General features: G+C 36.3%; 1 protein-coding gene across 2 annotated transcripts in view; it reads right to left on the bottom strand.

The window, feature by feature from the left end:
• The window catches only part of col5a1 (procollagen, type V, alpha 1), an 86,242-nt gene extending 78,887 nt beyond the window's left edge, over nucleotides 1–7,355 (bottom strand). For both annotated transcript variants that reach the window (XM_053478602.1, XM_053478601.1), the window contains exon 1: nucleotides 6,912–7,355. In XM_053478602.1, coding sequence (XP_053334577.1) covers nucleotides 6,912–7,023 — 112 coding nt within the window. In that variant the 5' untranslated portion in view covers nucleotides 7,024–7,355. The remainder of the gene's footprint in view (nucleotides 1–6,911) is intronic.
• Between the last annotated feature and the right edge of the window lie 6,881 nt (nucleotides 7,356–14,236).

Below are 14,236 nucleotides of genomic sequence, written 5' to 3' on the forward strand. Positions count from 1 at the left end.
CTATTCTCCCTCCAAATAGCTTTGACCCACTTTCACCTCTGCCTCTCCCTGCAACCCTATATCCACCCTCCCTCTGCATCTCCACAATCCTGGATCCCCACCCACAGTCTGGGTCTCAACCCAGCCCTGCCCCCACTCTCACTCTGCCTCTTCACATAACCACGCCTTCTCTCTCACTTTGCACCCAGTGTTTACAACTTGTGCGGTTGTGTTTGTTATGCTATAATGCTAATGCACACCGTTAGCATTGCTAAAGTCGAGAAGTAATGATGAAATTATGATAAAATATTCATAAAATATATGACTAAATATTATATATCAGAGCCACAAACCAGAAAGCCACAAAAAAAAGAGAGTGTTGTACTTTGTACCTAGGAACCTTAACTGCCCCTCACAGAAAGCTCATTCAACATGCCCTCACTATGTAATTATTTCTCTCTGACACTCCATGAGTGTGCCTGGTCTGCACTGGTCGGCCCTTTCAAAAGAAATCCAAGGGAGGAGAACTCGTGGTTTGAAGAACATGGTCTCCAGATTTTCCAGATCTGATGCATGAACACTTCACCTCATAATTTAAAGGATCTGTTGTTGATGTCTTATTTTTACATTAGGGTCCTGGGATCCTTTCCGAGAGCACTTTCGTGTCTCTGGTTCAGTTTGTGAAAACACAGTCGTTCCAGGTTTAGGAACTGTGCCTGAGTCCACTTGAAGAGGTGGTCTTAAGAACAATACAGCGTACTCGGGCACAAATCTAATCAGTTATAGAAGCAATCATATCTGAGAACGAACATAGATCTCTGTTTAGACTCGATGTCATCAGTGTCACAAAGGCATAGCTGATAAAGTAGGAAGGCAGGAGAGGATTGCTCTTGACATTTTTCCTAAAATATCAATAATATAAGGCATTGCAAGTTAACTTCGTCGTTTTCTAATTCTCTCGTGCTTAATAGCGGGTCACAAACCAAGTAGGTGCACACTGCCACCTGCTGTATTGGAGGGTATAAATAAGCAAGCGCACACAAGAACTGAGCACAAAAAACAATGCATACACTGGACATCGCAGAAGTGGAGAGGAGGAACAATTGCTTTAAAGCACGGTACACATAAATTGTGCCTAAAGTAAAAAAAACGCTCTTAAAGGTCCTGGATACCACAGTACACCTTTAGAGGTCTTGTGGAGTTCACGTCGAGGCACGTTGAGGCAATAATAAAAACTGTAAATATTGTGAGTAAATTATTTGTTTATTGCGCATAATTCAGTTGATCATTATATGGAAAACTTTGTATCTTGTTATCTGATGATATAGTGTGATTACTATAAAAGCAAGTAATATTTTATAATTATTCTTTCTTTAGCAGGAATTTGTCCAGGTTTTTTTCTCAGTCATAAAACTGACAGATTTTTTTCACTTTGCTGGCCATAAAAGTTCACTAGAAACCATAATGCCCTCTTTCAGAGTTAAAAGAGTGACATCCAAGCATCGGGTTCACAGAAAGAGGTCACCACTACACACACACACACACACAAACTATGTATGTCACTCAGATTCCAGTCCTCATCCTAATATTCCATAACACAAAACAGGCTTTTTACACTCTGTGTGTAATCAGATGCAGACTGTTCAAATGGGGCTTTCCTTCTAAAAGCTTATTCTCTCTCTCTCTCTCTCTCTCTCTCTCTTTCTCAGAGCACCAATCATAGTTCACTCTCCTCTTTTAGTCTCTCACTCACTGTCTCTCGCTTTTGCAGCAGTGTGTTGCATTGTTTGATTAAAGGTCATGCAACATAATTATGAGTTTTTTCCTGGAAACTATGTTTATGGGAGTTTTAGTTGGAAATGTAATTATAATGCAAACAAACATGCAAACAAGCACATACTTATAAAGCCAACGTTCAACAGAACATAGACAATTTACTGCAAATTCTCCTACTTTGTAGTCCAGGACCTATAACCATTCACAGACACACAGACACACACACAGACACACAGACACACACAACATACCCCCCCCCCCCCAAAAAAAAAAAAAAAAAAAAAAAAAAACCAACTCAGTTTCTACATGCACTTTATCAATTCATTCTGCTGGTTTATGATCTATGTAAAATTCACACCCGGTACTCCACCCTAAGCCCCCCAGGTAGCAAAAGTTTTTCTTCCGAAACGTTTTTTTTTCTTCCTTTTCCGCATGAGAGATGTGTTTGTTCTGTAAATGAAACACTATTTCTTTCCCCTTTCCCTCGTTCCACCAGAAGACGGATAAAAACATCTGGAACACATTCTTTCCGCTTTTTCTCCCTGTTTTTTTCTCCCTTTCTTTTTTCTCCAGATCCATAGACTGCTTCATGACTCTTTCCAGATGTTGTAGAGGAAAACTGTTCAAAATGTCTGTCCATCACAACACAAACCTTCTTCCTATAGGGAGCCATATTACACTCACCTATACACCAGAGATTCCCTCAGTCACACAGAAGAGCAACAGACAATCAATAAAGAACAATTTTACTATAAAGAAAGCATATTTGTGGTTGGATATAGTACGATGTAATATGTGTATGTGTGATATGTGTGTGTCTAACCCCCCATTCTTTTTGTTAATCATAATAAAACAAAAGGGGTTCCCACACAGAGTGGTCAAAGAGTCTATTCATAGTGCATACCATCTCCTGAAACATAAAACTCACAATTTTCAACACTCCAAGTCTGGGAACCTAGAACACACACACATACTCAGCCACACTCGCAGACACACATTTCACCAATTTTTTTACCTTTTTTTTTGTGTTATTTAATGTAGAAAAAGCAAGTATACAGCAAGCACAGACATCAGGAAACCATTTGAGAAAAAGCACAAAAATGTGGCAGAGAAGCTAAAAAAAAATTTCACTACAGATGAGGTGGTGCTATAGGAAGTCTGTTGGAGGTGCTATAGGAAGTCTGTTGGAAGTCCAAATAATTAAATGCAAGCGTTTAAACATCGCTGCATAATGCATTAACAAGCTTCATTCATTAATACTTAGGTACAGCCTGGTGCGAGGCATGGGTTTTTTAATAAAGGTGCAATTGTATTTATAATATGAAAAATCAAACCAAATTGATTGATTAGAAAATATCTTGGATAAATAAACTAGGTCCCTGACCACAATTTAAGAAACAAGCATTTGTCAGTGAGACCTGCACATGGATGTAAATTTACATGGCCCAGCAAAGGACACAAACATATGTCTCTTAGACACATACCAACAATCATAATTTGCATCATGGCCACAAACTCCAAGTACAGCCACCCTAGCTGCACCATGCTTTTTTTACTCAATGTGCCTCAGGGGAGACAGCTATAAACCCCCTGGTGTAGTCATCATCTGTTGGGGTCATGATCCTAAACATCTGATCTTTAACCCTTATTCCCATGACTTCTCTCTCCTGGAACTCTACCTTCTACACATCCTTACCCACCAAGAGAAATTCCTTTCTTATTGTCTTTTGCTGCCCCACCCCATTCTGTCCTTTTTTTAAACTCTTCTTATTCTTTTTTAATCCCTTAAAATACTGTTCTAATTAAATTTATCAAGACAACTGTCCTTAATCATTTAGAGTTTATAAAAACAGCAAATAAATATTTAAATGTTTTTTTTAATGTGTAACATTATACATTAAATACATAACTGCAACACAACAAAGTTAGTGTTGACATCAAACATTTAGACAGTATTTAACTCAGAAGATTTCCAATGTGTAATAATTACAAAACCAAACTAATATTAAATATGGCATCCAATAAACCTTTTCATATTTCAGAGCTAATTCATTTGCACTCAAACCTTTAATAATCTTTTTGATTTAAACATTAACTACCCAACTTGGTCTTACACATGCAAAAATTTTTATAAAAAATAGAGGACAAGTTACAGTTGAGAAAGGGCAAGTGTTATTATCTATTCCTTGGGGATTGACTAAGTTTGAGTTTAATAAATTTTAATTATTTTATATGAGTCATAAGATACACTTGTGTTAGCTAATTGGCTTTTAGTAAACATTCCTCCTATTTTACTTTTAAGAAACAGTTCACATCACAGCAACCACAGCAAAACATGACAGTCCTTTTTGTCCTATCTATCTTGTACTGTATATGCTATTTTGAAAAGCACAGCCTCATAATTCATTTTAGCTGGAATCTCTAAGTTGTTTACTGCATGGAGAGCTATGTCTCTAGAAAAGCCTATGAATCTTAATTATAGGGCAACTATCAATCAGAACACCTCAACTGTCACACAGCTTTCGCTTTAAATGACTGACATTTTTACAGATAAAAAGAAAAAATACATCTCTGACTTCAGATTAACAACTAAAAAGTTAATCTGTTAAAAGTTAAAGCTACTCTGACATATTTCCATATTGAGTTTTAAATTTTAGACTAAATGTTCAACATGAATATATAAATGTCAATGTAAAAGATTAAATATAAATATAATTATTTACTATATCCTAATGTGAAATTTAAAGCCCAACTGTTAAACCTTAATTCTTCATAATTTTTTTAATTACTCCTGCCCTCTCTACGTGTGTACTAAAAAACATAAAGCCTGTAGGGTTGACAGTTTCATGATATATTAGATTAGCTGATTCTAGCAAGCAGGGAAAAATGCTAAATTATGCAAGCGAGTAGGTCATCCAGCATCATGGTTTGGAAATTGTGTAATAGTATATGTTAGTGGAAATTTATTTGATTTAATTATAAATGATTGATTTCTATAAGAACTTGGCAGTAACTCTGCTATAAACTATAGTGAGCAGACTTGATTTTCTAGTAAACAGCTAGCACAAAATGGCACAAAACTGGTAACCCCAGCAGCTCTGTGTTCTCTTAGTGCTGCACACTCTGAATGGACAGGGGTTGGCATATGAATTAAACAATGACATTCTCTATTTTAAATTTAAATGTTAGGTTTTATATTTAATATGTTAATACGCTAAATGTTAACATTTATGTTTAACATTTAAATGTTATATTTAGCATTTACATTAAACATCCTTCCATTATCTATATGGCCTATTCCTATGTAGGGCCACAGAGGGCCTGGAGCCTCTCAGTTCTATAGGGCACAAGTCAATGTCAGTCTATTGCAGGGAAGATACACACACCCACATCAGCCAACACCGCATGTCTGTGGATTGTAGGAGGAAAGTAGAATTTATGGAGGAAACCTACCAATTGCAAGAAGAACAAGCAAACACCCAAACTGAAGGTGAGGATCAAATCCGGTGTCTGGGGGTATATTGCCATTTAAACAATGATTTATTCTATATTTAAACTTTACAGTCAAACTGTAATGTAGAGCTGTAATTTGCTGTAATTGACCCAAAAATGTCAAATAGGAGAGCGTATTCACCTTTTTCCATGCTGTTTAATATACTGGTGGTTAAAATTGTATACTGGTAAGAGTCAAGAGCTAAGAATTAAAAATGTACAAGCTATGAACAGACTCCTGAAGAATCCCACATAGAAAGAGCTCCTCCTCCCATTCGCTTTACCCCTTATTCTCTCCTCCTCAGGCCCTCCCTCTATTCCCTGGGACAGATTGGAGAGACTGAGAAGAAAAGGATAAAAAAAGGGAAGCCCATTTGACACAACATTGTTCTTACTGACTAAATTGGAGTTAAAAAAAAAACATATATATTACATGTACAAAGCTTGTACACAATCAGTTTAAAGGCTGGTGAGATTTAAGGCTTAATAGTCATTTCAAACAGCTTCCGAGCAGACACATAAATACTTGTTTGAACTTTTAAGCATAAACATATTACTATAAGGCATAACTTACTTTATAATGCTAGTTAAGAAATTTGATTAATCCAGGCCACTTTCTGTAACCTTCAGATATATATGTTTGAAATGCGTTAAAGAAATGGGTTTTGCTAAAGTCCAAAAAAAGTCATTAGTGGTCCCGACTTCAGCATCTCTCTCGTGCGCGAGGAGAGGTGACACGCGGCCGCTCCACCCAACATAACGGGCGCGCGCGGCTCCCAAGCTCCGCCCTTCTTGCGCTCGAGGCTTCAAGATAGTTTGCGCTTTGGAGATTTCATTTAAAGATTTAAAACACGTAACTAAGTATAATACGATAAAATGTGGCGCACGACATGAATTATTATTATTATTATTATTATTATTAAGAAGAAAAAGAAGCAGAAATGCGAACACTTAACTTCATGCCTTTGGTTCCTGGGTGCGCATATTTTTCCAATTACGTCTACGGTTCGTGGAAAACGGATATTTTCTGCCAAGGATCTTAAAAGAGCACAGTAAAAGTGCTTTCTTTGCAGTCATCTAGTTTATTTTATAATCTTTCAAATTTGTGAGCGAAGTGTTTGATCTTATTTTTCAACTTTGCCCTGGAATATAATCCAAACTGCACGTTTATATGTATACGAAGTATGTATGTGCCACGGATAAATTCCAGCCGCAAGCATTAAACTTAAATTAGATTTACTTTTGTTGTATCATTTAACTTTACAACCAGCTCGCAGAGAATCTCTCCGGGAGTGTTCGAGCCTGGCAAGGATGCGGACAGCACACACCGTTACAGCTCAGAGCAAGAGATATTATGTGGCCCTGTCCTAATCATGTAGCAACAGATAGCGCAGTCTCTCTCCGTCTGCAGGGTCGAAAAGAAAAAGTTGCAACCCCTCTTCAAATCACTGCCTACGTGATTTATTAACAAAGCAACAGATTATATTCTAACTAAACGCTTAAGAAAATGGTATAAGAAACAATATAAATACATATAAATGCACTGGTCACTTTGGAAGCAGCAGGGCTACTTTAAGTCTATTCACGTATCTATAGTATATTGCAGGTTGACCAGTCCTCACCTATTAAAGCCCCACCCCGGTCTACAGGCACGCGTCACTTACCTGGTCCAGCGCGCGACGACGTGGTTGCTACGGCGAAAAGGACGAGCATCGCTAGAGCAAGCCGCGCGCCCTTTAGCCTCCGTTTTGCTTTCCATTTAATTTGGCTATCCATGGCCGTCCACACGCGCCTGCGACGGAAAAGAAGTAGGACTGCTTTGGGGTTTTTTTTTTATGCCAAGCGCGGCCCGGTACAGAAGGAAGCAACTCGTGTGGCCCAGATGAGATGGAGAAGAGAAAGAAGATGAGGAGTTGCGGGGACCGAGTCTCTTATACAGCCATTCGGTTCAAGGGAGAATTCAGGAGGTCCTCGCGCGTGACGATCAGTGAGACGGGGGACTTGCGCGCTCTTTCTCTCACTCTCTCGCCCGCGCCGCGCTTTCCTTCCCAGCTGAAATGATGCGCTGCTCCTGCGAGCGCGTCACTCAAAGCGCTCCGAGCCAAAGGCAGAAAGGAGGCATTCCCACACCCTGACAGACGAATGGGATACACCCCCAGAGAAAAAGGGGCGCCTCATTGGTGCGCAGGGGTTGTTGCGGTGGGGGCGCATTCCCACATTCTGTGAGACGAATGGGAGCGACACACGGGAAAATAAAGAGTATCTCATTGGTGCACAAAGGATGTTGGGGGGGCTAGTTTTCTTTCTATTTCCCCACATTACATTCCGGAAAATTTCTCCGCTCGTCTGATATGCAATCAAAAGTCAACATTAGCTTGCGACATTAGCCTGCAACTTCACTAAATACTGCTGCAATAGTAAAGTCGAAACTGTTAAACATTTTTTTAAAAGCTGAGTACCAAAACATCTATCTATCTATCTATCTATCTATCTATCTATCTATCTATCTATCTATCTATCTATCTATCTATCTATCTATCTATCCATCCATCCATCCATCTATCTATCTATCTATCTATCCATCCATCCATCCATCTATGTGGGGTGTGAATGTTATAGGTGCATCTTGCCCTGCAATGGACTGGTGTCATTGCACCCAGTGACAAAAGGCTTTATGTATACAACACAGCGTTGTTAGGAAGCTGGAGTCAGAACACAGGGTCAATGATGTGGTCATGGCTAAGGGGCCAACAATGGCAGCTTGAACCCCCAGTCTTCTGATCAGTAACCCGGAGCCTTAGCCGTTTGATCTACCACCCCACACACAAACACAGAGCTGGAATTATTTCTGTGATGTGACTCCAGTATAGGCTGGATAAAGCATAAGAGATGTGTGTGTGTGTGTGTGTGTGTGTGTTTATGTAAAAACATAATAAAATAATTTGAATATAGCTCTTAGTATTACACAATAAAAAAAACTAAGCCAAAAAGAAAAACATGGGCAATACAGTACAATACCCCACAGGAACTTGCAGCCAGGTGCTGACCTTCATAAAAGCATAAGAATTGGAAACTTACTTATTTAAGTATTTATGCCAAGCGCCATGTTTGGAAAACATTTGCATTTTAGCAAAACACCTCATACCCACTGTCAAGCACAGCAATTTAGTGATAATTATTTGAGCTCGTTTTGCAGCCAAAGTAGCTGGGCACCTTGTTGTCATTGAATCAACCATGAACTCTTTTGTATACCAGAGTATCTAGAAGCAAATTTAAAACCATCTCTGACAGCTAAATATTGGGTGATTGCAACAGTACAATGATCCTAATTGCACATCCAAAATCTACATTAGAATTGCTGCAAAAGAAAAAAAAAGTTTTTTCAGAATGGCCTAGTCAAAGTCCAGACCTCAACCCAGTTAAAATCCTGTGATAAATATTAAGAGATCTGTGCATAAGTAAATGCCCCAAAACCTCAATGAAATTAAGCAATGTTATAAAGAAGAATGGGGCAAAATTCCTTTACAATTATGTGAGAGACTGATAAAGTCAGAAAGGATAGTTTATGTGATGTTGCATTTGCCTAATATCAAGACTCTGTATGATCAGATGATTTTTATTATGGTTTTACATAACCACATAAAATTAAGCGTGCACAACACACACGCTTCGCAATGCTCATGCTAGAGATTTATCGTGTCAGATTAGAGCCTTTATGAATGCTTTATAGAGAAGAAGCAGAAGACATATTTTACAATCACAATGAAGGTTGTTTTCCTTTAAAAGAATACTCCATGCCAATGTCCACATAAAAGGATACTAATATAAACTTCTAGTTTTCTGCTTGTACCTGTGACACAATGGACAGCTGGAACCAAACTTAGTCAATGCATCACAGAAATGATATGGAGCTTAGAGGCCAGGAGTTGTTTATGATTTTGGAGTGACAGGATGACATTAATAACAATTTATTCATATTACAAACCTAAATTTGCCACCTGTTTAATTTGTTTAATTAAATTGTAAAGGCATTCAATATATACAGCTTCAGCTTTTCTGAAATCAGATGAATTCATAAACAATTGGTGCAACAATTATGATGCATTTGCTAAATTTGATAATTGCAATTTAAAGAGCCAGTAAAAATTTAGGCAGTTACATAAGCAGTTAAAAACACCTAATTAGAGAAAAAAATGAAACCTATGAATACAAAAAACATTTATCTCCAGTGCACCTCTGTTAGCACTTGTTATAATGTTAATCCATAACCACTAGGGGCATATAACACTTGGTTAATAACTCTACCAAACTAAAAGCTGGGATAAAACTGTGTCCTTTGATTCCCCAAGATCTAAAATGGTAACCAAATCAATAAAACTCTGATATATACACTGTAAAAAACTACCTATAGAATCCACCCAAAAAATGTGAGGTAACAATTTGCATTTAATTTGTTTGGGTACATTTCACCCCATATTTTTCGTAAAAAGTACCAAAATAAATTAGCTATAACATGAAAATTAAAATTAGGTAAAGCCTACCCATTGCATCACATGATGAATTACTTACTAAAATTAAGTAACATTATGTTTATGCAATGAGTAGGCTTTACCTATTTTAAATTAGCATGTTATAGCTAATTTATTTTGGTACTTTTTACGAAAAATATGGGGTGAAATGTACCCAAACAAATTAAATGCAAATTGTTACCTCACATTTTTTGGGTAGATTCTATAGGTAGTTTATGACTAACTAGCCATAATTTAATCAGAAAAGTTTAACTTCATTTAAAAAGTTCACCCGACACAGTAGATTATGATTATATATATATTTTTTTTTTATTAAACAATCAAATAACAAAGAAACGAGGTACAAAACTATCTTTTATAAAAATACCAGAATAAGAGAATAACACTGAATAACCGTACTTGTGTAACTGTCCCCAACATAAAGCAAGGAAGCACTCTATTCCATTCAGTGTGGAGTTTAGCTGAGTTTACCTAAACAGTCAAAGGCAGACAAATGCACCCCATGCAGACAAATGAGTCCAATTCATACAGACAGGAAAATCCAAATCCTACAGACAGACATATGCACACTTTTATAAACATTTCAAATTGTCATTGAACATAGGATTATAACAATTCTTTATTTTTAACACATATATGGCATTGACCTAATCATAGCTCATAAAAGCACATCTTAAAGTCAGTTATATCCATGTTACAAAAGGAAAATGTTGTGTGACTGTCCTAATTTTAAGTAGTTTGTATCAAACCTTTTCATTTTAATGAAGAAATAGATTAAAGACATAATTTAGAAAACAAGTGTTCTAGATTTCAACACTATGTTAAACTCAATATCAACAACAGCACTGTCAGCATCATATACTGGACAATTGTATTTTTAATTTATGCACGCTTGCTGAAGTAAAAATTTATCTACAATTAAGTTAATATGTCTATCATTTTTCCAACACAAAAATAACATTTATTTGAGTGACAAACATTCTTAAACACATCTTTAAGATCAGGCAAGTGCATATTTTAAATGCTGTTGCTAAAGCTTAACTCCAAACTTCTTGTTTTACCAGCAAAAAACACAAATACTTATATTTAAACGTTAGCTTTCTGTAATTAAAGTTATTTCTATCTTTTTCGTTAACTTTATCTGTTAGCCTAGACTTTGGATAAGGCAGCCAGTAGCTAGCTACTGTATAAGAGTTGGCAATCTTACTAGCTAATGTTTCAGTAACTTAAAACGGATTGTGCTTTATTACTTTACAGGCATAAAATACGAGACAGTATTATATTACCGGTAAAACGTTTGAAATCGTGTTTTTTTTCCGTACTTATACCTAACTAATGCGGGGAAAAATACTTTTTCTCCTGTACATTAACATTAGCTAAGCTAGCTTGTTATGACAAATGTTTGCCTAAAGAAAGCTACAAATGTGAACTTCTCATCGAACATGACCACAAACCTTATGAGAGATAAGAATAAATGTTACCCTTTGCTTTCATGATATGATAAATAGACAGCATATTACAAAGATATCTTACCTTCAGCCCAGAAGCTTTACAAATGAACATGTGCCTCAAATAGCTCATGCTTACAACAGATCCAATGTTTTGGGGTATATATTACAATGTTTTTTTAGGTTGCAGTTATTACTATAAATAATTAGGTAGTGTGGGTGAATTTTACTCATTATTATATAATTAAACTTGATGACAAAAATAATAGGTAAATGGTAGACTATTTGCAAGGGTAGTATTTACCACCCACCAAAATCATTTTTTACAGTGTATCAGCCAATTTTTATTTTTGTCATAAAAATTTAGTAATAGTGTAAACTCACAAAAGATGCACAGATACTAAGAGGCAGAAATGTATGAAAGAGGAATATGTGACAAGATTTTAATCAATTTCATATGAATAAAATAGTAAAAAAATTTTTTTTTACTAATGCTATTTCTATTCCGAAACTAATCATAGGTCTCATAACCAATATTAATTTATCCAGTGTTTTAAATTTATAATGGCGGGACCAAGCCACATCTGGTTAAACTAGGACACTAAACTAGGAGAATGATCAGAAAGAAGTACAGAGGAAGCGAATATAGAAACCAACAGTAGTGACTTGTGAGGGAAAGAGAAGAAATCGAACCTAAAATGCAAGCAAATACAAATAGTAGAGTTTGTTCACATACCAGCACAAATCTTTCTGAACATATGGAAAAGTACTTAGAGTGCAACCAGACCATTTAGAAAGAAATAATAATTTATAATTTTAGTATGTATGGTTTTAGAAAGGAAACAAATACTTTTTTTTTAAATTTAAATGATACTTTTTCCATGTTAAAATTCAAAAGTATATATTAACACTTCCAGTGAAACTCCTGGAGAGATATTTTGCAATTAATGTAGCTTTTATGACTTGCTCTTTGTCCTTTTCTGATTCTTGAGATGCTGGAACCACATATGACAGCACACACAACACACACATCTGTCATTCCTCAGATCCTCCACCACCATAAATGAAAGAGTGATGAAGAGCTTTTACACTGCCACCCCAGCATGTATGAACACACACTTACACCTTGAGCTCACGCTGATGTGCGTTTACACACACACACACACACACAAAGCTGTTTGTCAGGCAAGAGGCCAAGCCAGGGGGTAAATCCGGTCTTCATGTGCAAGTTCTTTCTTTCTTTCTTTCTTTCTTTCTTTTAGATTAGATTATATATTAGATATATTTTAAGCACTTTCTTACTTTATACCAACAAAATGGGTCTAGTATTATATGGTAAAAAACATTCATGCACTAATTGTTTGTCACGGCTTGGGAAAAAGCTATATTTCTCATGTTGTTAAAAGCACTTTTAATGCAGTCAAGATGGAGCACCGGCCAAACTCTAGCAGTGCCAATGCAAAAACACAGATTTATCACAGTTTATGAGTGCAAAACTAGCGCAGTTAGTGTTCTTACTGTAGGCAGAACTAGATGACAGTATTGGCAGTACAATTCAGCAAATCACTGTTGAGCATCTATGTAACCTGTCCAGGTGAAATCCACACACTCGTAATTATGACAAAGTAATTAAAAGAAAGTCAGGACCTGTGATGTCTCTGACCCTGGCATCGCTAACTGTTTGATTTGTGTAGATGACTAATAGAAATCCTAGTTGTTAAACTTTTAATGCCCAAGCTGTCTCCCTTACATTTATTTCTCTTTCTTTTCCACTTTCTTAAGTCTGCTGTTTGTCCATCTCACAGAATCCACCATTATTTTCTATTTTAAAGTAATTCACCATTAACAACTTCTTTTCCAAAAAACTCCAGCTAGTGATGCAGTCCCCTCTGATGTTCTTCTCCAATTTCTGTTTAGAGATGTTTGTTAAGACTACTAGCAAAAGGTCAATAAATAATTAATTATTTAAAAATGTTATTTCTTTCTAAGGTTGAGCTTTTGTTGGTTGATATGAAGGTTTTAAGACACAAAATAAAAAGACTGAAACTAGAAAGGTTTTTTCTAGAATAATATTAACCAAGCCATTTAGTTTTAGTGATAAACCATTCCTTGTGTCACAGCAAGAAGTCAGAAAATCCAGTGAAGACAACCAGAAGGAACATTTTAGGTATGATTAAAAATTGTGCTGCTTGTTTACAGAAATGATTGTCCTTAAAATGTTCTGTTCATGTAAAATCAACTTCACATCCTTTTTATTGGACACAAATTGTTTGAAATGTACCATGTGATGGTAAAACGTAATGGCAGCAAACAGGAAACATTTAACACTTATCTGACAAGATTACAGACCTTACATGTTAACTGAAACATGTGACGAACCTTACACAGTCCCACATGTGGTTCTACACTTAAATGCTTCTTTTTCCAGGCAAACACACAGCTATATGGACAATAATTTAAGACTTAGTCTATGGCAACATAAATAAAAAGCAAGATCTGTGCTTTACTCCACCCAAGTGTTTGTAGTGGTCACAGCAATTAACTCAGACTCCTTTTACAATGCAAGAGTTAATCTACTACCAGGCATAACTAAAACAGTTTTAGGCAAAAACAAACACATACGCCTGAAAATGTAAGTATAAAGAAGTGCAGCACAGCACAGCTTTATATAAAGAAAAGGAGAATTTGCCCCAAGCTGCAAAGACTTTGAGCACTGGAGTATTACACAAACATTAGGTATGACACAAACATCAGTGAAGAATACCATGAAGATAATAGACTAAAAATTCCAGTTGCATTTCATTTATTTCTGATAAAAGTTTAACATACTTGTTTCAAATCTTCAAGGAATAGGTGAATAAACAGTATGAACAGGCCTATTCAAATCCAAGCTAAGGGAAGCACCACATATTTAACAACTTATGTTGCAAATAGTAGAGCATGCAATAATCAGTTTCATGGAAGAATAATCACAGGGGATTATACAGCTGCACAAACTACGGGAGCCAAGAT

This window comes from Clarias gariepinus, chromosome 19 (assembly GCF_024256425.1).
Source record: "Clarias gariepinus isolate MV-2021 ecotype Netherlands chromosome 19, CGAR_prim_01v2, whole genome shotgun sequence".
Lineage (NCBI taxonomy): Eukaryota > Metazoa > Chordata > Actinopteri > Siluriformes > Clariidae > Clarias > Clarias gariepinus.